The 23,844-nt window shown below is 51.0% G+C and overlaps 1 protein-coding gene across 1 annotated transcript in view; it reads left to right on the forward strand.

Annotated features, from left to right (window-relative positions):
* The first annotated feature begins 117 nt into the window (after window positions 1-117).
* LOC103658418 (zinc finger protein 516-like) overlaps window positions 118-23,844 on the forward strand; it is a 68,047-nt gene continuing 44,320 nt past the window's right edge. Inside the window, 4 exon segments of the mRNA XM_040632434.1 lie at window positions 118-1,335; window positions 1,338-1,596; window positions 1,598-1,801; window positions 1,803-2,005. Of these exon segments, the coding sequence (XP_040488368.1) occupies window positions 291-1,335; window positions 1,338-1,596; window positions 1,598-1,801; window positions 1,803-2,005 (1,711 nt within the window). The 5' untranslated portion in view covers window positions 118-290.

Consider the following 23,844-nt stretch of genomic DNA (forward strand, 5'->3'; position numbering starts at 1 on the left):
TTGGTGGCTTGCTGATTTTCAGGAGTGTGCCCGTCACTCCCCGTGGGGGTTACTGGGTCCCTGTTGATGTGGGAAACCTCGTTCCTAAGATCTCCGTGTCTTTTCTGTTTCAGGTACTCCCTGCCTTCTGCTATGCTTTCCAGGTAGGAGATGCGGGCTGTCCTGGCAGGTGCGTCTCTGCCGCTGGGAAGCAGAAGCCTCGTCTGAAGATGGAGAGATAAGACGTTGTCTGGCAGGCCTGTGTGACAGAAAGCCGTGCCCCCCCTGGCCGGGGAGCCCTGGTCCTGGAGATGGATCGCAACCGAGAGGCCGAGGTGGAGCTGAGAAGGGGCCCGAGCCCCACCAGGGCCAGCAGGAGCCCCGAGGTGGACGGAGACAAGGCCATGAGCCATAGCTGCTGCATCTGTGGCAAGAGCTTCCCCTTCCAGAGCTCCCTGTCCCAGCACATGCGCAAGCACACAGGGGAGAAGCCCTACAAGTGTCCCTACTGTGACCACAGGGCTTCCCAGAAGGGCAACCTGAAGATCCACATTCGTAGCCACCGCACGGGCACTCTGATCCAGGGCCACGAGCCGGAGGCTGGTGAGACGCGCGTGTCCGAGGGCCTGGACGGCTGTACCAGCCCCACCAAGAGCACGTCCGCCTGCAACAAGATCCTCAACGGAGCCACCCAGGTGGACAACAGCAAGATCCTGCTGAGGAGCAGCAAGAAGGAGGCCGCGGGGGCTGCCTGTGCCCCAGAGGAGGGCAAGGCCGCAGCCCAGTGCTCCTTCTGCAAGTGCCAGTTCGAGCGTAAGAAGGAGCTGGAGCTGCACGTGCACCAGGCCCACAAGCCGTTCCGCTGCCGGCTGTGCAGCTACATGACGCTGAGGGAGGAGTCCCTGCTGAGCCACATCGAGAAGGACCACATCACCGCGCAGGTGCCCAGCGGGGCCGAGCCCTACGCGGAGAACGGCAAGCCCGAGCTGACCCCTGGGGAGTTCCCCTGCGAGGTGTGCGGCCAGGCCTTCAGCCAGACCTGGTTCCTGAAGGCTCACATGAAGAAGCACAGAGGCTCCTTCGACCACGGCTGCCACATCTGTGGCCGAAGATTCAAAGAGCCGTGGTTCCTCAAAAACCACATGAAGGCGCACGGCCCCAAGACTGGGAGCAAGAACAAGCCCAAGAGCGAGCTGGACCCCATCGCCACCATCAACAACGTGGTGCAGGAGGAGGTGATCGTGGCTGGCCTGTCCCTCTACGAAGTCTGCACCAAGTGCGGGAACCTGTTTACAAACCTGGACAGCTTGAACGCGCACAACGCCATCCACCGCAGGGTGGAGGCCGGCCGGACGCGGCCCCGGCAGGGAGGGCGCTGGCAGGGCGGCCCCCGGACTCCCAGCAGCTCTTCCTTCAGTGCCTCAACCCTGCGCCCGCGGTAAGCGCCTGCCCACGGCAGGCGGGCGGCGCTGCGCAGCTGGACCTCGGTCAGCAGCACCAGGCCTGGCAGCTGGCCACGCGGGCAAGGTGGCCGAGCCGGCCGAAACTCGTGCACGGGCGTGGACGAGGCACTGGCCGGGACGTGGCCTTCGACAAGGAGCGGCGCGAGACATCCTGGTGAGCCAGAGAAGCGCAAGCGCGAGCCGGAGCCTGGTGCGCAGGGCCTCGCGCGCGGGCGGGCAGGCGCCTGGGACCCTATGCCCGGGCCCTGACCCCAGGCCAGCCGCGCCCCAGCCGCCCGCTGCCGCCCCGCTGGCCATGGCAAGTCCTCCGAGTGCTGAGTGCGCAAGATCTTCCGCACCTACCACCAGATGGTGCTGCACCTCGGTGCATCGCCGGCCGAGACCGCCACGCTCCCCGGGAACGCGCGTGCGCCGCTGCGGCTCGCTCAGCGAAGGCGACTCGCCTCCCAGCCCAGCAGCCCGGCTCGCCTGCGGTGCTCCCGCCGCCGACTCCCCGGGCTCGGGCCTGGCCGACGAGGCTGCGGATGAGAGCGGAGAGGACGGTGCGGCCGACCCTGCACCAGGTGAGCGTGTGCGCCTGGGCAGCTGGGTTCAGAGAGTGAGGGCCCAGGAGCTCTGTACCTGGGTGACCCGTGCCCAGGTAGTCCTGGCTCGGTAGCCCCGCAACCAAGTGGTCCCATGTCCAGATATCCCAGATCCCATGTACCCAGGCTGGGTAGCCCCGCATCCAGGTAACGCAGTACCAGGTAGCTCTGTGCTGCCGGGGTAGCCCTTCCCAACGTATCCCTGAACCCAGGGACGTCCAGTGCCCAGGTGACAGGTGCCTAGATAGTCCAGGCTCAGGTGACCCTCTGACCCCGTAGCCCTCAGCCCAGGAGGTCCAGGCCCAGTAGACTGGCAGGGAGGTGGCCCCGGGCCCAGGTAGTCCTGTCTCAGCCCTGCACCCTGGAGGCCTGGTTTCCCAGACCCAGCAGTCCCAGACCCAGGTAGACCCTGCACCCGGGTAACCCTATGCCTGGGTAGCCTTTGCCCAGGTATCCCTGGCCCAGGTAGCTTTGCACCCACATGGGCCCACACCCCGGTATTAGGTAGCCAGTATACACTTAGAGCTCAGGCTGGTGGGTGCAGACATAGGTGCCTGTCAGCTCCACTTAAGGCACCCTTCTTGCTGATTTGCCCGGATGTGTTTGCGTTAATTAACACCTTTGGCCTGTGGAATTAATGGTTTCTCTGGGGCATCAGTCATTTCTGAGCAAAGAACAGGTGATGGGACACGTCCAAGGCGTGCCCTCTTTCTCCTCAGTCCTAGGGCCTGTTCCCTCACCAGGCGGTGTGCGCACGCATGCGCACTGACAGTCGCTTCTGCTCTTCTCCTGTGCACCAGACAGCCGAGTAAAAGAGTAACTTCAAATCGGTGTGCAGTTATAATTAATCTCCTCGGATTCAAGAAACCCTGTGGGTTTAGAGACGGCTCATTGGAACAGATGACTTTCCAAATAGCAGCTATGTAAATATTTAAAGATGCTCGGCCGACTTTGTTTTCATCATTTTCCTACTTTTTATAAGTCTTAAGCATTCTGATATTTTATTCATTATTTTTTGTTTTGGATAATTTTTTTTAGTAGAAGATGATGTTCCAGGGACAGAGCTTATAACTTTCCTGCATCACTGGGACTGTTTTTCTCTTCTCCCTGGAAACTCGTTCATGGATGTTGCTTTTACCTGAAAGGCCAGGTGTGTAGAAACCCGAGAGCTTCAGCAGGGCTATTTATATTCTGTAGTGAGGAAAACGACCCTAGTGCATTCCTCCAAAACAAAACACAATTCTGTGTCCCTTTTTCCTTATGAGGGGTGTAGCTAATTCTTTGGAACAGAGTTTATTATAAGTTTATACTGTACATTATATGAGAGTCTCTTATAGTCAAATGGTACTGAGTCAGTAAAAGTGTGGAAGAAAGTTGTTTCTCTAATCCTGTAGAGAAGCCTGTGCTGACCCCGTGCACACACCTTGTAAGTATCCGTATAGATAAATGCACAGTAATGCATTACGCACTGACCCGTGTTGTTTCCCATCTCATTTCTTACTCATTAACCTGTGGGAAGGAGCAGGAGAACACGCTACTCTCTGAAAATGCAGTGCTCCTTCTCTGAGCCTAAGATTCCTGTAACAGTTTGTCGTTGTAAAACCTGGTGAACCCAACTGTGACCTTGGGTTGGCATTTTTGAAGGTTAAGTCTTGGTTTTTCTCTTGAAAAAGTTTTGATAATTATAGATTTTACTGATGACATTCCAATAATACTGTGACTGTTTTTGGAGCACATTGGATAAAATATTAGGTTAGAACTAAATCTTTTTTTTTTTGAAGATAAATATATATATATTTTAAAGATTTTATTTATTTATTAGACAGAGACAGAGACAGCCAGCGAGAGAGGGAACACAAGCAGGGGGAGTGGGAGAGGAAGAAGCAGGCTCATAGCAGAGGAGCCTGACGTGGGGCTCGATCCCACAACGCCAGGATCACGCCCTGAGCTGAAGGCAGGTGCTTAACTGCTGTGCCACCCAGGCGCCCCAATATTTTTAATATTTGGAAGAGCTCTTGTGATTGCAGTCAGATGATTAATACTCTAATTCAGTAGTGCTTTGAAAATGTTGGAAAGATCAAATGATTTTCACTATACATTGGAATTTACTTTTTTCCATCTCAAATTCATTAAATTTGAGATTATCATTTACCTCCTAATGAGATTATGTGTATTTTCTATATGTGGTCTGTTTTTTTTGAGAAACTTGATACATCAGATGTTTCTGTAACAAGTTCACGTATCCTAGTGGAGGTCAACAAGTTGACAGTACAATCAACAGAATATTGTAGTTCACTGAGAGACCAGAAGAAGAAATTTATGTCATGACAGTGGCATAAAGTGTTGAAGAACATTGTGGGTCTGCATGGGTACCTTTTGTGAGTCTGAAGGGCAGAATCTTTGCTTCTCAAACTACAGACTTCCCAAGCTCAGCAGGCCTTTAATGGTCCAGCGTGGGCAATAAACCCCTGCCTCCCTAGATGTTCTTTAAGGAGTGAGCTGTGCATTACATGCATGTGAAACTCACAGACGCTCCCCTTTGCAGGGTTTGGCTGAGGACTTGGGAAAAGCAAATGAGTATTTGAATCCTCTGTTTTGATCTGCAGTGTGCCTCTACTATTACTAGAAGATGAATTACGTCTTTGTACATATAGGCAACTTAAAATTCTTACAGAGCTTTGATGGGATGGCTGGCTAAGACTGATGGAGGGAGTATGTGCAGATTGAGAACAAAGTACCACAGTAGGTCCTGTAAGAATGAATCTGGCTTCTGGTGGGAGCAAAGGTGAAGTTAGACTTCTTTGTGACTTTTCTTAGTAAGTCCCCCTTGTGCCATAATTTTACCCAAAGATTTTTTGACATCCAGGAATGGATTTGAATGCTGCTTTTGGCTCTAGAGAAACTTTGCATTATCAGATTAATTAAAACAAACTTTTTTTTTTAATGAAACATTTCTTTGTCTGTTGAGTATTGCCATGTGGTTGTTTGGAAAGCTCTGTCATGTTCCCTTTACTTCCTCGGAAAACTGGGTCCCAGCAGCCCTCCTTACTGACCAAAACTGGTAGAAGAGCAAGCTTGTGAATAAAAGTCAATCAAGTAAAAAATATGTTACTGAGATAGATTTCCGTCCTCCACTGAGAAAGTGACGTAGCCCTGAGCGAGAAAGTGCACTTTTGGAGCTCACGAAAAAATGAATCCTTTTAATTAGAGAAGAGAGGAGCATTGAAAGGGCATGCAATTCAAGTTTACAGAAACGAGCACTTCCAAACAGAAAGCAGAGTCAGGGCCCTTCGAGGTCATCACGAGGACAAGGGAGTGTTATTTCACAAGTAAATAAGCCGAAGCAGGATTCTGCTGAGAAAGCTCGTGGGAGATTGAGGCATGATGGACCCCTGGTGAGCATGTCTTGAAGAGGCGGGTTCACAACCCGTGCCGTTGTGAGAAGACCTTTGGGTGGCCTGCCTTGTCTCGGGCCATCACAGTTGTGTCCACCTGCCTTCTGGCAAAACGCCGAGGACGCCATTCCCACCATTTGCATATCTGCATATCGTTTCTGCACGTGACTACGTAGGTTTTGACCATTGCTCGTTGTTCTCAACTCTGCTCTTACATCAAATCTGTGTTCTGTGGAGCCCGCCTCTCTACATCTTCGGATACTCAGTGCAACTTAACTGATAGTAAAACCTCAAGTTTTTGGATGAAGTCCTGTGAAATCGCCAATGTTTGTTTCTGACCCACAGGCTATCGGACCTGCCCAACCTGACAGAGGGGCAGGTCCTAAGAACAGGTGCCACAATATTATATGCAGTTTGAAGAATTAAGGAGAGTTTCCAGAACGGAGCAATATCACCAGGGAGTGGAAAGACAATTGGAGGAAGAAGCGGACTTCGTTCAGAAAGCCCCTGTTGGCCTGGCTCTCTCTGCTCGTCGCCCCCTCCAGGCCGACAGTCTAGCACATCAGGGCTCATCTTCTTTCCCTCATAATGGAAGAAAGATCCCCCGCCTCTTAACCATGAAATGGTGGCTGAGCACGTGCCTTGAGACAGCGGCGACCGCGGCTGTGCCAGGGCGGGTGAGGAGGGCCCACCGTGGCCGGGCAGCTGGCGCAAAGGTCCAACAGCCGTTCTTTCTGTGTATTAGAGCACTGAGAGTCATTGGAACGGCCCAGGAAGACCATGTTCTCAGACGTCCACCTGTTGTAACAGGCTTTCGGGTGAACCTAGCTCACAGAGGTCGATGTGGAACGTAGGGGTGTGCTGGGAGGGGCGTGGCAGTGGCGGCTGGGCCTGCTGGGACGGGAAGCTGTTATTATTACTGACTTTAGAGTTTGCTTTAGCATAGAGCAGAAGGAGCTCTTCCAGAATGCTGTGTCCTCATGGCGCTTCTGCCCAAATCCGCTCGAGATGTGTGTCCCGAGCGGCGAAGCTGGGACCTGTGCTGCAGCCCCACGTGGTTCTGGTCGCCACACGGCTGGAGTGAGTGGGAGGGCCTTCAGCATCGGCCCGCCCGGAGGCTAAGCTGATCCAGCACTACAGCGGGTTGTGGATAAGGGTGGGGAGAGGGTCAGTAGGGTGGGACCGGAGCCACACGTGCAGACAGGAGGTGACAGGATGTGGCTTGCCTGGGGGATGGAGAGCAGGCACACCTGGGGACACTTCTGTCCAAGCACCAAAGCCTTGCTGGATGGAGTGTAGCAGGTGGTCCTTCCGAGGGGGCCCGGGCTGGTCGGGGGCCTCTGCCTCAGATGAGCTCGGGGACCTGATAACAGGGCCAGCTCTTGAGTCACCGGGCAGTTTGCTCAGGCTCGTTTTGTCCAGTTTCTCCGTTGCTCTGGCAACCTGTTGGTCCCTGTCAGCGATATCTAATAAACGTCCACACAGACTGAAGGCCGCCCTGGAGGGGCCCCGTGGTGCACCCCGACGTTGGTGTCAGGTGCCGGGCCGTAAATAGAAGATGCTCTCTGCCGTGTGGCCGATGCCAGGCCCCACGCGGCTTCTCCTGAGGTCGTTTCCACCAGTGCCAGATAGTTCCCGTCTCCCTAGCGCTGGAGATGACGGAAGAGCAGGTCTGTTCCAGGTTCCGGGAGAGAGCCCTAGAATGCCCAGCACATCCAGCCGCACGTGAGGGGAGGCCATGTCGTCATGGTTTTACACCACACTGAATACTGAGGCATCTCAGAGTTGGAAACCCTCCTATTAATGTCTTATTTAGTATGAAAATGCAGTGAAGGTCTTTAAGAAAGCTGTTCAGATGTACTTGGCAGTTGACAGCAGAACGCCCTGTGGTTTTAGCCTGCGTCTTAGCAACCAGAAACCACCGTGCGTCTGCGCTGGAAACACATACACCTGCGAGGGGGACCGTTCCCGCGGCACCCCAGCGCCTTGCTGCGCTTTCTGAATTATCCGAGGACGATTGAATTACAATGAGAAGAGTGTCTAAGTATGTTTTCTTGTATTTCGATTCTTCAAACAATGGTATTTATGCATGGCACGCATGCTAATATTTGCTTGAGCAGAATGCCGCATTCTCTGACCTCCTAGAATGAATTTATTATAGCGTGAAAGGCGTCAGACTCTGGAAATGCGACTCTGGGGTTTTCTTCCTTTCACTGAGAGACACATACGGGATATACATACACGGGGTGTACGGCAAACACCACGCAAATGTTCGGGTGCTGGCATCACTCGCACACTTGCTATCTCTTTCTTAGTTTCTGATACACGACAGGATCACAGGATTTTAGAGCTGGAAGGAGCAGAGGTGTTTCGTCTGTCCCCATTTTATGAGGGCAGGAACCGGGATACAAGGAAGTGTTATAGTTTGCTGGAAGCTGTACGGTGTGTGTCGTGGAGGGCAGCACGGTTGGCACATGCCAGGTAGCAAGTCAGCTTTTGCACTGAGGACCAGTGTGCTGTCCGCTCTTGAGCTCCACGAGCATCCGGTCCCCTGGCGGCTGCATCAGGCTGCGATGCCACGTCCCAGGGGCTGTCGTTGCCACACTCCTCTGGTGCGTGGCATGTGGTCGGCATCCTGTGGACACATCTCTTGTTGGTCCTAGAGGGAGACCTGAGCCAGGGGCCTCAGTGTCCAGTTTACAGCCTAGGAAAGGGTCCCTGTCCTGCTCATCCCTCAAGGTACAGGATGGCCTGGACCCCGTGTGGGGTTCTGGATCCCCTGTCTGCACGGAAGCTGGCTCTGAGGGCGGGGTCAGGTGTACACTGTCCAGCCGCATCCTGCCGGGGCCGAGCACCTGTTGCACAGGAGCCTGCTTGTGGCGAGCGTTCGGCGGGCGTCCTCTGCCAGCAAAATTAACCATGTTCACGCGTTCTAATAAAAAATGAACGCGCTGTGTCTACAGAGAGTCCTATTTGATGTGTAACTGCTTTTCTACCTTTTCTGCCTTTGGTTCACATCCTAAATTCTGTTGAGTTTTTGTCGCTCTGCCGTAGGGATGATGCTGGCGGCCGTGATTTCCGGCTCTGTCCTGGAGTTTCAGCGTCACCTTTGCCATTTTGTCGCAAAGAGGGGCTCTTGGTCTTTTCCGCTTCAGACTTGAGCTTGTTCAAAGGGCTCTTCTTTGTGGATTTTGTCCATCGACGGGATAGAAGTCAGTTTGGTTCTTCTGCCCTGGTCCTGTGAGTTGTGGCAGTCCACGGGAGGGCGTGGATCGTGCCCAGGCTGGGAGCATCTGCAGAGCAGGCTGTATGATTTGGCTTCTGGAAAACCAGCATTTGCTAATTGGGGCAGGGGTCGTTCCCGGTCAGCTCTGGGGGAGGGTGGCCATTCACCCAGTGAGTGGGGCAGCACCTGCTGGTGTGAGGTCGCCCTGAAGATGCTGCCCATCTCTGGGCCATCCCAGACCCGTGCCAGGCGTCCCTGATGCGTCCGCACACCTGCTGCCACGTGTACGTCCTCTGCACTGGTGATGTGGCACCTGGCACGCGTCCACCTTTTCTCACCGTTACCAGGTGTTTGTTGGAAACACAGGGCCCGTCAGGTAGCAAGTGGAAGCGTGTAGCTCCTTATGTGGCCTTCTTGGACCAGAGCCGTGGCCTGACTGGCCAGTGCAGTCCCGTGGTGCACCTTCACTACATCCTGATGCCTTGTCCAGAACCCCCCACCTACCCTTTGCATGGCCTGAGCGTGCCCTGGAAACCCCTTCCTGCCACCGTGGCCAGTCCCGCCTGCCTGCTGGGTGACCCCGGAGCCTGCGTGGGTCACTGCCGCTCTGTCCCGGGAACTGCTCCTCTGTGCTGTTCCGTGCTGCTTGTCTTGTGCCAACATGGTCCTCACCTCCTGTGTCTTCACTCTTCAATCTCATCGAGGGCAGGGCTTCGCCTCGTCCATCCCGCCGGCCCCGTGGCAGGCGCGACTTCAGCTGTGGCTGGTGGCTGCACTGGGATGGAGCGGGCGTGCTTTCAGTTTTGCAGTGAGCCACACTGAGAACCGTCCCTTGTGGGGGAGATTTTGCGCAGGAGTGTGTGCTTGCTGGCTTCTAGATGGCATGTGACCCGTGGTAGTGGCCTGGGACTGACAGCGAGGGTTCGGGTGAGAATCGGTATTCAAGATTTTCAGACCTCTGCCTCCGAGGTTTTAAACCATATGCACGTGGCCCAGCCCTGTGGCCTCTTTGGATGGCAGGAGTTGGCTACTTCTGTGGCCTTTCTGGCCAGCGTCAGACTTGGGATCGGGACTTGGGACGTTGCCTTTCCCAAGACTCTGGCCCTCCCATCCCAGGCTGGTGGCCAGTGTCCTGGGCATCGCTGCTGTGCAGGGGGAGCAGAAGTGGGCTGGGCCTGTTCCCAGCACCTGAGGACACGCAGCTCATGCTTCCCCAGACCTGGCATCTCAGGAAGCCCAGACTTAGGTCACTGCGTGGTTCCTCCCTTCCTGCCTCGTGTCCCCAGCAGTTGCCACTCAGCGCGGTGGTGGGCACGGCGCCCTTGGCCTGTCCCCTACTGGGGCCATCCTGCGTGTGCAGGTGGTGACTGGTGAAAACACCGCTCACCTGTGTGGTCCGGGACAGGTAGGGCCCTCCTGTCCCCCCACTGTGTCACCACGGAGCCACGGTTGTCCGGAATGCCTGGGAGGAGGACAGTTCGGAGCCCACGGTGTCCCTGCCCGTGGCCACTGCACGGTCAGCCTTCTCCATGGCGGCCTGTGTGTGGTGTGCACACTGAATTATTCAGTGAGTTTAGACTCTCTCTCTTCAAGCATTTAGCCTTTATTTGGTAAGTGTTTCTGTTGTGTGCTCATCTCTGCACAGATTCTTCATGTTTCATTTATAAGTTTAGTTCTTTCTTTTTCTTTTTGATGTCTCCTAATATCCTGTGTGCTGGACCTAATCTGAGGCCAGTTCTTGGTGAAACCTTTGTAGACTGCTGGTTGGATTGGGATTTGCGTGCCCAGTTTGCATAAGCCTTTGCGTGTGTTCAGACAGATTGCAGTTTTAGACCTGTATTTTACTAGAATTAAAAAGCGAGGCGTGGTCTTCTCCAGATGAAGGTCAGAAGGTCACAGTTTCCTTGCTGGAGTCTTACCTGATTCTGCGGGAGGCGAGGGCAGTCCTATCCGTTTGCAGGGAGCCTCCCCTCCTGTTTTATTTACAAAGGCAGATGTTGATTTGAGACAAGTATTTTCACAGATTAGTAAGACATTTGGGCTGACTGCAAGCTGCCAAGTACGTTCTTGCAGACGTGTGCCAGATCTGAGTCTTACTCATAGCCTCTCTTCTGACTGCAGAACGGTTACGTTCAGCACGGTGAATCATGTGTTCCAAATGTACTGTGGCCATTGCTGTCGCTCCGTGACCTCACGGGTTATTGCGGTCTCCCATCTACAGTGGTCATCAAGTGGGACCCTCTGGGGTGTCGGGCATCCTATAGAGAATCTGGTGTGTGCCCGAATCTAGCTCTCGAACCCCGCCGAAGGGCGTCAGCTTCCTTCCGGGTCACAAGATCAGGCTGTTACACGCATGAGCGTCTGGCGATGGATTCCAGGGTGCGAGCGCCATTGGACTGGTTCGTTAATTGGATTGGACACCTGGAGAACGTTGTTGGTGATACTGAACTGATAATCATCTCCAGTTTTCACTTCTAGTTACCATAGTTCCTTTGATATAAGACTCGTTTATAATAGCGCTGGTTTCTAAAACATGGATGACTGCACAGTTCATGGCATAGGACTAGGCAAATGGTTTTGGCATTAGATTAGAAATTGATAGTAGTGTGGTGGATTGAACATTTCCATTTGAAGGAAATCTAAGTCAGTGTGTTTTCAAAAATGACGAAGTACGGTAGGAGGGTCCATGAGGTTGAAAACAAGGCATGAACTTAAGAGCTGTTTTTATCGTAAACCTCTTTTATTGGCAGAGAGGTACCAGTGACAGCCTCAGGAAGCAGTTCAGCATGTCACCAAAAGACAACTTGCAAAGTTCCTGAATTTTAGGTGTTAAAGGAATTGCAGAGTTCTGACAGGAGATTTTGGGAACTCTGAACATGAAGGTTCTGGACAGGTTGTATGCAGAGTATCTGCAGTTTCCATGGTGATAAGCCTACACACCACTTAGAAACAAATTCTTCATATTGTTTTGAAACCCAGTTACAAAAGGGCATCATGCTTGCAAGTTAGTTATGAATAGATAAAATTGCTTTTGCAGAAATGCCTTGCAAGCTGGACAGCACTTGGCAGACATTAGAGTCGCATACCTTCCAAATAGCCCCTGTTCTGAACATTGCTTTTCCATTCTAGGTCAGAATTAATTAATTTTTCTTTTCTCTCTCCCTCTTTCCCTACCTCTCTTCCTTCCTTCCTCCCTTCTTGAGGTAAAGATCTTTTCCTGTGAATTTTAGAATCTGATGAGGGGGGTTTGCTGTGGATGTTTTCAGGCATTTTTAGAGCTGTGCCACACCTGTGAGGGGGCAGAGCACATCTGGGTGGAGATGAGGCACTGGAGGTGACTTCCTGTCACCCACTGGTCCATACCCACACACCCACCCGGCAGCTGGTCATGGTCTCCCCCTTCCTGTTCAGCCCCTTTGCTTCTTCCTTCCCCCTCAGATGGGTGAAAGACAGTGTGGAAACGGCACCATATAACACCAAATACCTGGCCCACATGGTAAGTCATGTTATTGGGGGGCAGTGGGTCCTGGGGCTGTATGTCTAATCTTGGAGGACTCCTGTGCTTGCCGTCTTCTTTCTGTCCCAAGACCAGAGACAGAATCCCAGATCGTGGCCATTGGCCACAGAAACACCAGGAATGGAGCGCCCTATGAGCCTCGTCCTGGGAAAGCCCATCCCTCTGCCCTGGCTGCAGTGTGAACTTGTCACATCGCCAGTCCTTCTGGTGCCCTTGGTGGGCATGAGGGTCTTCCCGGGCAAGGTTAGGGCCCCTGGACCCAGTTTTCTTGCCTAAGGACTGCTCACCTCACACTCCCCAGGCTCTCCCTTCTCCCGAGGCTGCCTCCCTGGCCCTGCGTCCCTCACAGGCACAGCGGTGGGAGGTGGAGGAGGGAAGCAAGGACATTGCCTGGGCCCGACCATGCTAGGTGCATGCTGTTGATTTTAGAATGCTGTTCCTCCTTCCGAAAATCGACAGGTCTCTCATGAACTCATGCCGACTGCAAATAATACACCTTGTTTGAAAGTGCACGAATAAAAAACCACCCTTCATTGCTCTCCCTCACCTGCTGGAGAGACTTTTTGTTCTTTTCAGTCCTTTTAAATGTGTTTACATATGTTCGTGTATGTGCATATGTACATTTTCTTGTTTTGATACCTAATAAGATTATTCTGTTCATTCTGTTCTGAAACTTGCTTTTTCTATATAATGTCTTGGAAATCATCCATGTTGATAAAGGTATTTGCTTCACTCTTCAACTGCCTAAAAGTAGAATATGATCATACTTTATTTGCCTGTTGATGGACGTTTAAGTTGCTTTGTTACAAATAGTGCTGCTGGTAACGTGGATCATTGAGAATGCTTAGGAGTTTTTCCAGACCGATTTCTTAAGTGAAATTGCTCGTTTGGGGGAGTTTGCACGTGTTCTATTTCTGTAGATACTGCCAGGTACGCTGTAATAATCCCCGTGTCCACCAGCAGATTGTGAGTGTGGCCATTGTCCCATGCATCAGTAATACCAGGGATTATAAATATTCTACACTTTCCTACCTGAAAGAAGAAAAATGTTATTTATTTTTTTATTGCTTTATTTTCATCTTTCTGGCTTCCGTGAAAGTGAGCATGTTTTCATGTTTGGTGGCCATTTGCGTTTTTTGTGTGAGTTACCTGTTCATGCACTTTGCCCATTTTTTTTTTTAAGATTTCATTTTATTCAGTTGACAGAGAGAGAGAGAAAGGGCAGAAACAGCAGAGGGAGAGGGAGAAGCAGGTTCCCAGCTGAGCAGGAAGCCCGATGTGGGGCTCGATCCCAGGACCCTGAGATCATGACTTGAGCTGCAGGCAGACAGTTAACCGAATGAGCCACCCAGGCGCCCTACTTTGTCCATTTTTATAACGTGGCATTTGTCTTTTTTTTTTTTATTAATTAACAGGACCTCTGTACATCATGGAAATGAATCTTTCATTGTTCGCTTTACTTCTTTTCACTTTCTGTTTGTATTAAATCTTCTATTATACAAGTTCTAAAAAGCCAGAACTATTCATTTTTTCCCTTCATGGTTAGATGTTCCATGACTAACATGACTTAGATGTTTCCTGCCCTACCGTTCACATATTCTCATTGACTAAAGCGAGTCTGCTTTATCCATGTGCTTATTACTCCACATTGCATGAGTGCATGTGGACCTTTTGGTGGATCCTGTGAGGTATTTTTAATTTTTTCCCATATTGCTATCCCATTTTTCCAACGTAATTTATCCAATCAGCAGTCTTTTTGCTACTGATTTGAAATAGTAACCTTACCATATATAGAGGTCCATGGGCCAGCTTCTTCACCCAAGTCAAAGGCTTGGTAAGCCCAGCAAGTGTAGGTGTCAGTCTTAAAACACAGATGGGGTATCTGAGGTTTTGACTTTCTCAAGATTGTACTGATAATTGTGTTGAAACTGACATGTGAGTCCCGAGTCAGTGCTCATTCTGTTCCAGTGCTCAGGCAGGGAGGGAAGGCAGGGAAGAGGTTTCCAGGAGGAGAGAACGGAGATGCGCCCTGTGCATCCTCGAGCTGTACCTGGTCTCTCTCCAGGTCTGGGGCATCCCTGACCAGTTCTGACCTTCCCCTTCGCAGCCAAGCTCTGCTCCAGAGCCCTCCCAGCCACAGCAGGCCTCCAGCAGGGCTCCAGCTTGACGTCTCTGCAGCCTGCCGAAGGGAGATGAAGGAGCACGGCTGGGTCCTGCAGGTGGACTGACCCTTGCTTGCCTGCACGGGACCTTCAGAGTCACAGAGGATCGCAGAAGCCCCGTCCCATTACAGCCTGTCAATAACGGCTTTTCCTCCATTGCCTGTGAATAGAGTCTACCCTGGTCAGTGAGTTAATGACAGTGCATATAAATGAAAAATAATTTTTCTCTTCGTATGTGATGTTTATGTGTTCCATCAGCATTTACACATTTTGGACCATGTGTCTCACTCACACTGTGCTTTTTCTGAAGTAATTCATTCAGATAATGTGTTTCAGATAAGAACAAGTCAGAGTTGCCAGATTCAGTAAGTAAAAATAGAAGACACCTGTTAAATTTGGATTTGAGATAAGCCATGAATGGTACTTTTTTAGTCTCTGTGTGCTCCGTATAGTATTTGAGACATCCTTGTGCTAAAAATTACTTGTCGTGTATCTGAAATTCGGGTTACCTGGATGCCCTGTGTTTCTTCTGGAGAGCGTCTTTGTGATAAATCTCTTCGGGCAGGATGCTATTTTCATGCATGCAGGAAATGTCTAGTCTCATTTCCCAACCTACTGGTTGGCTGGTTCAAGCCTGTTTAAGCAGCTCTCTGTTTGTTTACTACTAGACAGGGATGTTGGTTGCCTCACACCAGTGAGTGTTCCAGGGATAATTAGCTAAGGGGGAGAAGGGAGGACCCCACAGTGGAGTTTGCTCTCTTCCAACAGTTTACACTTGTTGACGATTCAAGCACACGTTATTAGCGCTCTCGAGGGTCAGAACAGTGCTTGCAGAAAACGGGATTCAGGAGCAAGTAAAAATTAACCTCAGTCTGTCAGCTTGATTAAAAAAATAATAGCAGTTTCTAACACACACAGTTGTGTCAAGTTCCTTGAGTCAGGGTGGTCGGCTGTCTTTGAGGACGGTGTGTGGCGTGAAGGTGTGCTGGTGGGTGGGGTTTCCTCCCAGGATCTGATGCCCTGAGGGACAATGTGCAGAGTGCCTCTTTGGCACAGATGTCCGTCATCAGACTGGAAAGTTCTGTGTTGTTTGGAATTTTGTAGGTGAAGTTTCGGTGCTGGGGCCCTGCCGGCATCCCGTGTGTTGGCGCTGTTCATGGGCAGTGTCAGGATCCCTGGGGTGGCGTGGGGGCTGCAGCCTCTCCCGGACTCTGGGGGGCATTGGTGAACCCGGTGAGGGTGACAGTGTTCTAAGAAGACCTGAGCCCTACATGCCGAAACTGAGGTCACGTGTACGGGCCTCTCACATTAATTCAAATAAAAAGAGACCCAAGAATCCTTTGTTCAGATCGTACTTGAGACATGGAGGGATGCTTTGTGATCCCAGTGGTCCGTGATCTCTAGGCTGTGATTTTTGCAAGTAATCCTGAGTGAGTGGTTCAGGATCAACTCTCTCTGCCCAAAGTCGTATGAGGAAGTCTGTGTGGTGTGGTTTATTTAGTGGACATATTTCTTTTGGTTCTAAATTGATTTTATCTGTGTGTGATCTATCCTTATTTAGTTTTGGTTTAAACAAAAACTAAGTAAATATGTGTGGAAAAAAATCCATGGCAAGTCACCCCTCCCGTGGGAACTGTGTTCTTGGTGAACTGTGAAGAATACTGACAGTAGCTGTGGATTCCACGGCACAGATGAAAACATTGCAAAAACCATGGGCTCCTCCCGTGCCTCCAGCCTCACGGGGTATGCGAAGAGATCTTAAGTTCATTTTAAAAGATCGGTCTGTAATTGGAATAGAAGGTGCTGGAACCTGGTGTTCCTTTGAGATAAGGCCCTTGTGAGTCCGTGGCAGGGCCTCACTTCCCCTGAACGCCTTTCGGAGGTGAGCCTTCTCGCCTGCCATCACGTGTCTGGTCCCGTCTTGTTGCTCACAGGGCGTTTGAGGCCAGGTCCTGCCGGTTCGCACTGAGTTGGCACTGAGTTGGCACTGCGGGGACGTGTGTGCAGCAGGGCCCTCACGTTCTGTTTCTCCCCCCAGCATTTGGTCTGGGTGACTTTTCTCTTTTGAGCTTGTGAGAAAGCCTCCAGGTAGTTTTCCTTTTGGGGACTCTTGGCACCTCCTCCCTGGGAAAGGCCGCATGGAAATGCTGTCTCGGGGGGTCGTGTTGTGATCGATCCCGGCCCCGTCGGTGCTGCTTGCCCTCGGGATGGGAGCCTTCCCTGGAGTCTTCCTGTGCTCACAGCGGGCACGGGCTTTCCGTGCGGGCTCTAGGCGGCCCGATGATGAGATATTTAGAGTTGTAGACGTCAATAGGATTTTGAGAGGACATCTTGTCTTCTTTCAGTAGGTAAAACTCCATGACCAATTACAGAAATGAATTATCTTTGCTTTTTTAAAAAGATCCGTACCGAGGAGACTCTCTTCGTTGGTTTTTCTTATCTGTTCCAGTTGGTCACATGTCACGTATCATAGGCTGAATTTTCTTTCTCGCCTTTACTCCCTGCCGTTGAAACCACTGTGGCTCATCCCTTCCTTGGCATAACTGGGAACGCGTCTCCTCTCTGCACCCCCGAGGTCGTCCCACTCATCCTTCTCAGCCCCTGGCCCGTGCCCTCCGCGTATGTGGCCTGTCTGCTGGGTATCCCTGGTCCTGTGCCTCCTGGACGCCCAGAGGCCTATGGTTCTGCAGCCTTAGAACTGCCCCCAATTCAGTACTTTAATTTGAGATCATGCGTGCTTTAACCATTGCATTGACCTGCGTGTCTGAATCCTAGGTTTCCAAGAAAAGTGCCTCCCCAGTCTCATATTTTCAGGTTGGGCCCTGCTTCTATGTGTTCCCCACAGTCAGAGGGCATAGACAGACAGTCGGGGCCCCTCGAGCTGAGCCGGGTGGGGAGTGTGTGGCTTCACCCTTTCTTCCCAGTGGAGGAGCTGGGACACAGCCCCATGGGTGGAAGACATCTCTTAGCATGGCAGGGACGGAGCTGTCACCTGCTTCCGTCCTGCAGTCCCTCCAGGAGCCCCACTGCCTGAGTCTCCTTTCGGGCACAGGCTGTGCATCTCCGGCCAACTCCGAGTTAGTCTCGCCAGTTCTGAGTAGCGCCACCCGAGAGCGAGCTGGCTTTGTTAGCACGCACAGTAGCTTGGCTGAAGTTTGCTGGGATTTACTTTAAATTGCTCACGTAGTCTTAGCTTTACTTAAAATGACAATAATAATCATTGATAGTCTGGTGTATTAAGGAATTTTCATGATTAAAAAGGCCTTAAAATGGTCAAAGTTCTACAGTTTGATCCGTGCATGACACAGAAAAGCCCCTGGTGACTTGGGTGCCAGACCCTCGTGTAACTAAGATCTACGGAAATTTCTTCTCTATGGAAAACTCCATTTTTCTTTGAAAATACATGTTCTGTGGCAGTATATATGCTTTTTGACAGTGAGTAAAATCAAAGAAATGTGAAGTGTTGCCAAAATATAAGCAGTGCCCTGTGCAACTTCTAGGAGTCCTTTCTATGCCCGTGAGACAGTGCACTTGGAAGTCTTGTCAGGCTCGTGTGAGGATGTTGTTCGCCTCTCCGTTCTGCTCCGTCTGGCTGGGGGACACACCAGCAGTTCAGAGTGTGGGCCTGGTGTGCTCAGCGCGTCCTTCAGGCCAGCTCTCGAGCCATCCGGCAGCTTCTTCCTGGGGCAGAGGGTTGCCAAGGGAGAGCTCAGCAGGGGCTCGGCTGGATCCTGTTCAGCGCTGAGACAGGATGGAGCCTGCCAGCCCAGGACAGTGCCCAGGGACACGTGACCGCTTCTTAACACCCCGAAGCCCTGACCGAGGGAGGCCAGCTTTGTCTCCGTCGCCTGCAGGTGCCCCTGACTCCCTGCTTGGACGGGGGGACAGGTCATCTGCACAGGGTGGCTGGGAGGGCAGCAGCTGGACCCGTCCTGCTGGCATGTCTGTGGCCCCTCCTGTGTCTTTCAGGGTTGAGGATGACCTGAATGTCACCTCACGCTATGACTCCAGCTCCCTTTCCTGATTTTTTTTTTAAAGATTTTATTTATTTATTTTACAGAGAGAGCTCGTGTGTGTGCGTTTGTGGGGTGGGGAGCTGAGCGGGAGGGAGAGAGAGGAGGGGAGAGAATCTCAAGCAGACTCCTCGCCAAGCGCAGAGCCCAACGCTGGCTGATCCCACCACCCCGAGACCATGGCCGGAGCCAAAACCAAGAGCCGGATGCTCCTCCGACTGAGCCACCCAGGCGCCCCCTTCCTGAACCGTTTCCACGTCCGTAGTCAGCCCTGACCATGGGTGGTGCACGTGGGAAGAGCGGGGCTCATGTGTGTGGCTCTGGGAAGCGGGAACTGGGAACCATCAGACACTGCTGCGGTCAGCGGTGGATTGCTCCCAGAATCTTGCCTCTTTCTTCTCTTCTGTTTATCTTCTTTTGGGAATCATCAGCATGCAGAACTTGTAAAGCAAACCTATGTTTTGACCGTATTAGTGTTTTCCAAAGATTGCAGTCCGTGGAGGTGTGGTTAACCTCTGGCTTTGGTGACGCAGGTACCCGTCGGCAGACTCATCTGGGAGCTTTACTGCGAGGTATACATTTTCTGATTAAAAAACGCATTTCTGTTTTTGAATAACTAACTTATAAATGCTTTTTTAAGAAAAGAACGTCACACGTTCAGGAGCTATAACCGCGTGAATGTTCTACGGCCCAGGAAAGGCCTGGGAAGCACAGACTTCACAGGCACCGGAACGGACTCTGTGGCCGGTCGTTTCGATCATCTGTCAGGTGTAGAATATTGTTGCAGGAATCCACGGTCTTCCATGACGTAGCATAACCCTTGTGCCCCGTGCCCCATCGAGTTCCCACGAGAGCGCGTCTGCACGTACACAGAGAACTGGGCACGACCCTGTCTTGGCGGGTTTCGCTTCCTCCCGCGTCTGGCACTTTCCCGCCATTTGCGGCTCAGCAGGCTACCTTCTGGAACTCAGGTGTGTGGCTTACGCCCACGCAGCAGCGGGTGGGCCGTGGCGGGAGGCTCCTGCGGGAGCACCGTGGCCACCGTGGGGTGCCGCTGCGAACACGCACCCCAGCACGCTTGCCCCAGCTGCAGCTCACCAAGGTGTGAGGACGTGGGAGCAGGAAGAGTCGCCGCTCAGAGGGGGAGGCTGCAGAAATGCAGGGGTTGAACAGATACTGGACGGACCGTCACAGCCCCTGGAGCTGTGTCTCATCCCTGGGTCCCTGGGTGGGTTGCCCTTCCCCCGTGCCCCGGACCTTGTGCCCAGCCGCGATGCCCTGGCGTTCGGGTAAGGAACGAAGGTCAGGGTTTATGAAATGATAGTGTTTGTATTTGCACGTTCCCATGGATATTGTGTATAATTCAGTCGTGGTGGAAGATGCAGATAAGGAAGAAGAAAGGGATCCCGCTGCTCAGAGATGATTGGGCTTGATGTTTTGGTCCAGCTGTTCCTTTCTAGGCATAGCCGTCGTCTGTGTTCTCCACATACATTTAGCACGTTCGTCTCTCGTGTGTCACGTGTATATGCTTACACCTGCATGTGTGTGGAGAATGATGGTTTTACAGACCTTTTTAAAACTCACTGCAGTATGAGCTCCTGTGTACAGCCTAACATGAAGCTCTGGACACTTGACTCCCCCAGGGTCTCAGGAAGCCGAGCCGTCGTCACACATCTCTGGTGATCAGAGAGCGAGGTTTACGGGGCAGGACGGCTGTGACCTAGTGGCGACTTCTCCCAGAGGATGGTTTTATTCGTGAGGCCTTGTGAGGTGCACTTCACTGCGGGCTGGGGGACGTGAGGTCCCCCCAGACCCCCACCGCCCTCCGCCGCACTTGTGTGCTTACAGCGTGCGTCTCTGTGCTCGTCTCAGGAGGAAGGCACTTCTGTCCTCAGTTACTAGCAAACTGGGTCTACCATTGTTCAGTTTTGGTTTCACAGCTGAATTCTTTATATATTGTAAAGTGATTGTTCATTTTCCTCTTGCTCAGCACGTACTACAGGTTTCCAAGGGGAAAGTAGAGATTAATTACAGTTCAAGTGAAGCTATTGCTAAAAGGTTTTTGTTTCCATCTTGATTTTTTTTTCCCCACATGTAGGGTGAATCCGAGAAACATAATCTTCTTTTTTCTATTTTTCTCTTCATATTTTAGTTTAGTTTATTTTAATCTATGACAGGGTGAGTTACTGTTAGTGAAAGATGTCATGCCCAGTGGTGAAGTATTGGGGACAACCCCCCCAAAGGTATTGAGAAAGAGAAATTTAAAAATATTGTACTTTACTGACACATTTATTTTACTAAGACACTGTTTATAATTTGATTATAAGAATTCAGTCATAATTTGACTGCTAGGCTGATTTGCGTATTGATAACTAGCAAAACTGTAGGATATCACATTGAAGAGGTGACCAGGCTTATGTCTTTTGTGTATTTATGTATCTCTCCCCCTCGGAGGTCGAGCTGGTGTGAATTCTGACCAAGGAACTTCTGACACTTCCGCAGAAGATCAGTGACGTCAGTAATTCCATAAAAGGAACTGTGAATTTTTTTGTAGGGATAATAAAATGTTTAATGCAGTATTCTCTCTAATTGAAGGCTACCAAGTTAATGTAATTAGTTACATCAAAAAAGGGAGAAAAAAATCCTTTCAAGTTTTATTACTTCTTGGCTGCAAGCAACAAAGAAATACCAGAGGAAAATCTTGAGATAGCAGAGTGCAGATTACTTAAAGTGAGGGCCGAAGATAATGAAATAGTCCTCAGACTACGCATGTATTTAACGATTTTGACAAAGCACATGGGGGAGAAATTGATGAGTTTTGTTTTCAGATATGCTTGGGAAAGAAAAGTCATAAATGTTTTCAGATTTTGTGAAGGCTGAAGAGTTTTCAGATTTTAAAAATTTCTTGAGGTTCCTGGAGTCATCTTTAGGGCTCCGGTCTCCACATTTTCACAGGTTAGTAAGACGTTGAAAGGGCTGGAAGTGTACAGCAAAAGGTTTCAGGCTAAATTCGTGCCCCTGGGTGGGTGCCCTTCGGGGACAAGGGAGAGCCTGCTCTTTGAGGTCGGGAACGGGGACCAGACGAACCACACAGCACTTGTACCAGAGTGGACGCATTCCGAGTTCAAAGGCGCCTCGCGGGGAGCGGTTGCCAAGTTCCGTCAAATGGTTGCAAGCTGAGGAGCGTTGTGAAAATCTGTTTATTTCTCTGTATCACAGACCGTCCTGACCCAATATTCTCTTGAGTTATTTACGGAGGTCTTGCGGGCTGTGTTTGCCGAGCATGAGAACGGCTTGAGCTTTCCTTTTCCTCTCTGTGGGCTTGTTCACGGCAGCTGTAGCTGAGATCAAAGCCCATCCCCCCTTTAATTTGGGGAGGGAGAGTGGAGAAATGAAGATTGATATATATGTATATCAATATATATATATTTGGAGTTAACCCAGGAAGGAGGCAGTATGTAAGAAAAGGAGGGAAATGAGTATTTTCAAAGATGATGATGATGATGATTTTTTTTTTTGCCAGTGATGAAGTTATGGTTCATATGAGACTTGAAACATTCGTTTCAGTTACAGTAGAGGTTCGAGTGTGTGGTTACGACTTATTAAAGATGGCCCTCCATTTACTGTTCAGATGTTCGGATGTTTCAGGTGGCGTCTGAATGGTGCGTACTCGGGAACTCTTGATTTCTGTTTCTTGAGGTCTATGGGAAGAATCTAAATTGCCGTGTTCTCATCTGACATTTGGATTATGTTTTAGAATATGAAATAGGCTTCATTATTTGACTAAAAACCAAGAATCTGCAAATGGTAAGTTTGGATAACTTAACAGCGCTTGTCCGTGGTCAAGCAGAGGGAAGTTTACGGCTCCTGACGTAGCATAAAGCACGGGCACCACTCCGCGCTGGCCATGCCCAAGGACAGCCGCATGGAGACCCGACCGTGGATCTGGGCAGCTTCACCAGCTTTGTCTAAACAGAGAAGGAGTGGCAAGGTTCTTTTCTAACCTGGGATGCACGAGAACACGTTATTCCTGTGGAACTGGCCGCCTCCAGCACGACTCAAGTGTGGTTTCCAGCTGGGACGTTTGTAGTACTTGCATAAAATGTCTTCCTGCAGAGTGCGTTTCATTCCTGAGTTAGCACTTGTCTTCTTCGGGAGTCTGTCCTTCCCTTTCAGTAGGATGAAGCAATGCAGTGTGCAGTGCTAGACGGTGACCTTTTATTCAGAGTAATCCCCCATCGAGTGTGGAAGGCTGTAGCGTGGGAATCCGTTTATTCTGCTCGTATACGTCAGTGAATCTAATTTCCGGTTATTGAAAAACGTTTCTACCAGTATATTATTGGCTCATTTGCAAACTGACCTGGTTGGTGGTTGAAACTGGAGTGACTACTTAAAACCATACCTTTTTCGGTCGGAGGGATGCTGGCTTTCCTAGAAGCGCTTTTGTTCAAGGATTCAGGTTTCACTTCAGGGGTGGAAGCCGAGCCAGGAGAGTCTGCCCTGCGTCAGAAGCTCTGAAATGAACTCGGTCTTTAGGACAGAGAATGTGTTCCCATTGCTCTTTCAGCCAGTTTCTCTGAAAGGAGAGAAATGCAGTTTCCAATGAGCCCCACAGAAGCATTCTTTGCTGGGCACGTGGAGGTCCATTGTCTCCAAGGGTCCAGCAGACTCTGTTCCTTTCATGGCGACTTTTCCCGACCGCCCTGACTCCTGCCACGGAGCCTTCCTCTGAGTCTGAAACCTCAGGAGTGGCCCCTGCAGAAGCCGCCGCCCAGAGCCCACGGGGTCGGTGCCTCGCGGACACAGCCCTGCCCAGTCTCCCTGTGACATCCACACCCGCTCTGCGGTCCCTCCCGCGTGAGCTCTGTCCTTCCTTGTGCCATCCGGCACTCGTTCCAAAAGCGCTGGGGACGCTGACTTGGGGTGACGTTAGCTAGGTGTCCCAGCCAGGCCGGGTTTGCTGTCAGCAGTGGAGCGGTGAGCACGGGGAAGTTGGCGTTGGTCCCTACGTCTCAGACTCCCGCCTTCCCGTTCCTTGATCAGCTTTGCTGTGTCCGGGTTCCACTGAGCTAGCTCGAGGTTGTGTGTTCCTGGTGGGTCACAGAGTGGGTCCACCGCGGCGAAGCATTTCAGAGCGTGTGTGGGAGTGCCCGCAGGTGTGTGTGTGTGTGTGTGTGTGTGTGTGTGTGTGAGGACAATCATGATTATTCGTGTGTGTACATACATGTTATATACATATCATTTCATTTGAAAAATGGATCAAGGGCCAGATTCACTGTGGGTTTAATGCAGAATGTTCACTGGGATCTGAGGAGTTTATAGCATCGTTTTCATTTTCTTTCTCATGTTTTTTATTATACTATGTTAGTCACCGTACAGTACATCCCTGGTTTCTGATGTAAAGTTCGATGATTCATTAGTTGCATATAGCATCGTTTTCATGACGTGGTTGAAAAAAATTAACACTGTAATTTAAGAACAAAAGCAGAATTTACTAACTCATCT

This window comes from Ursus maritimus, unplaced genomic scaffold (assembly GCF_017311325.1).
Source record: "Ursus maritimus isolate PB19 unplaced genomic scaffold, ASM1731132v1 scaffold_18, whole genome shotgun sequence".
In the NCBI taxonomy this organism is placed as follows: domain Eukaryota; kingdom Metazoa; phylum Chordata; class Mammalia; order Carnivora; family Ursidae; genus Ursus; species Ursus maritimus.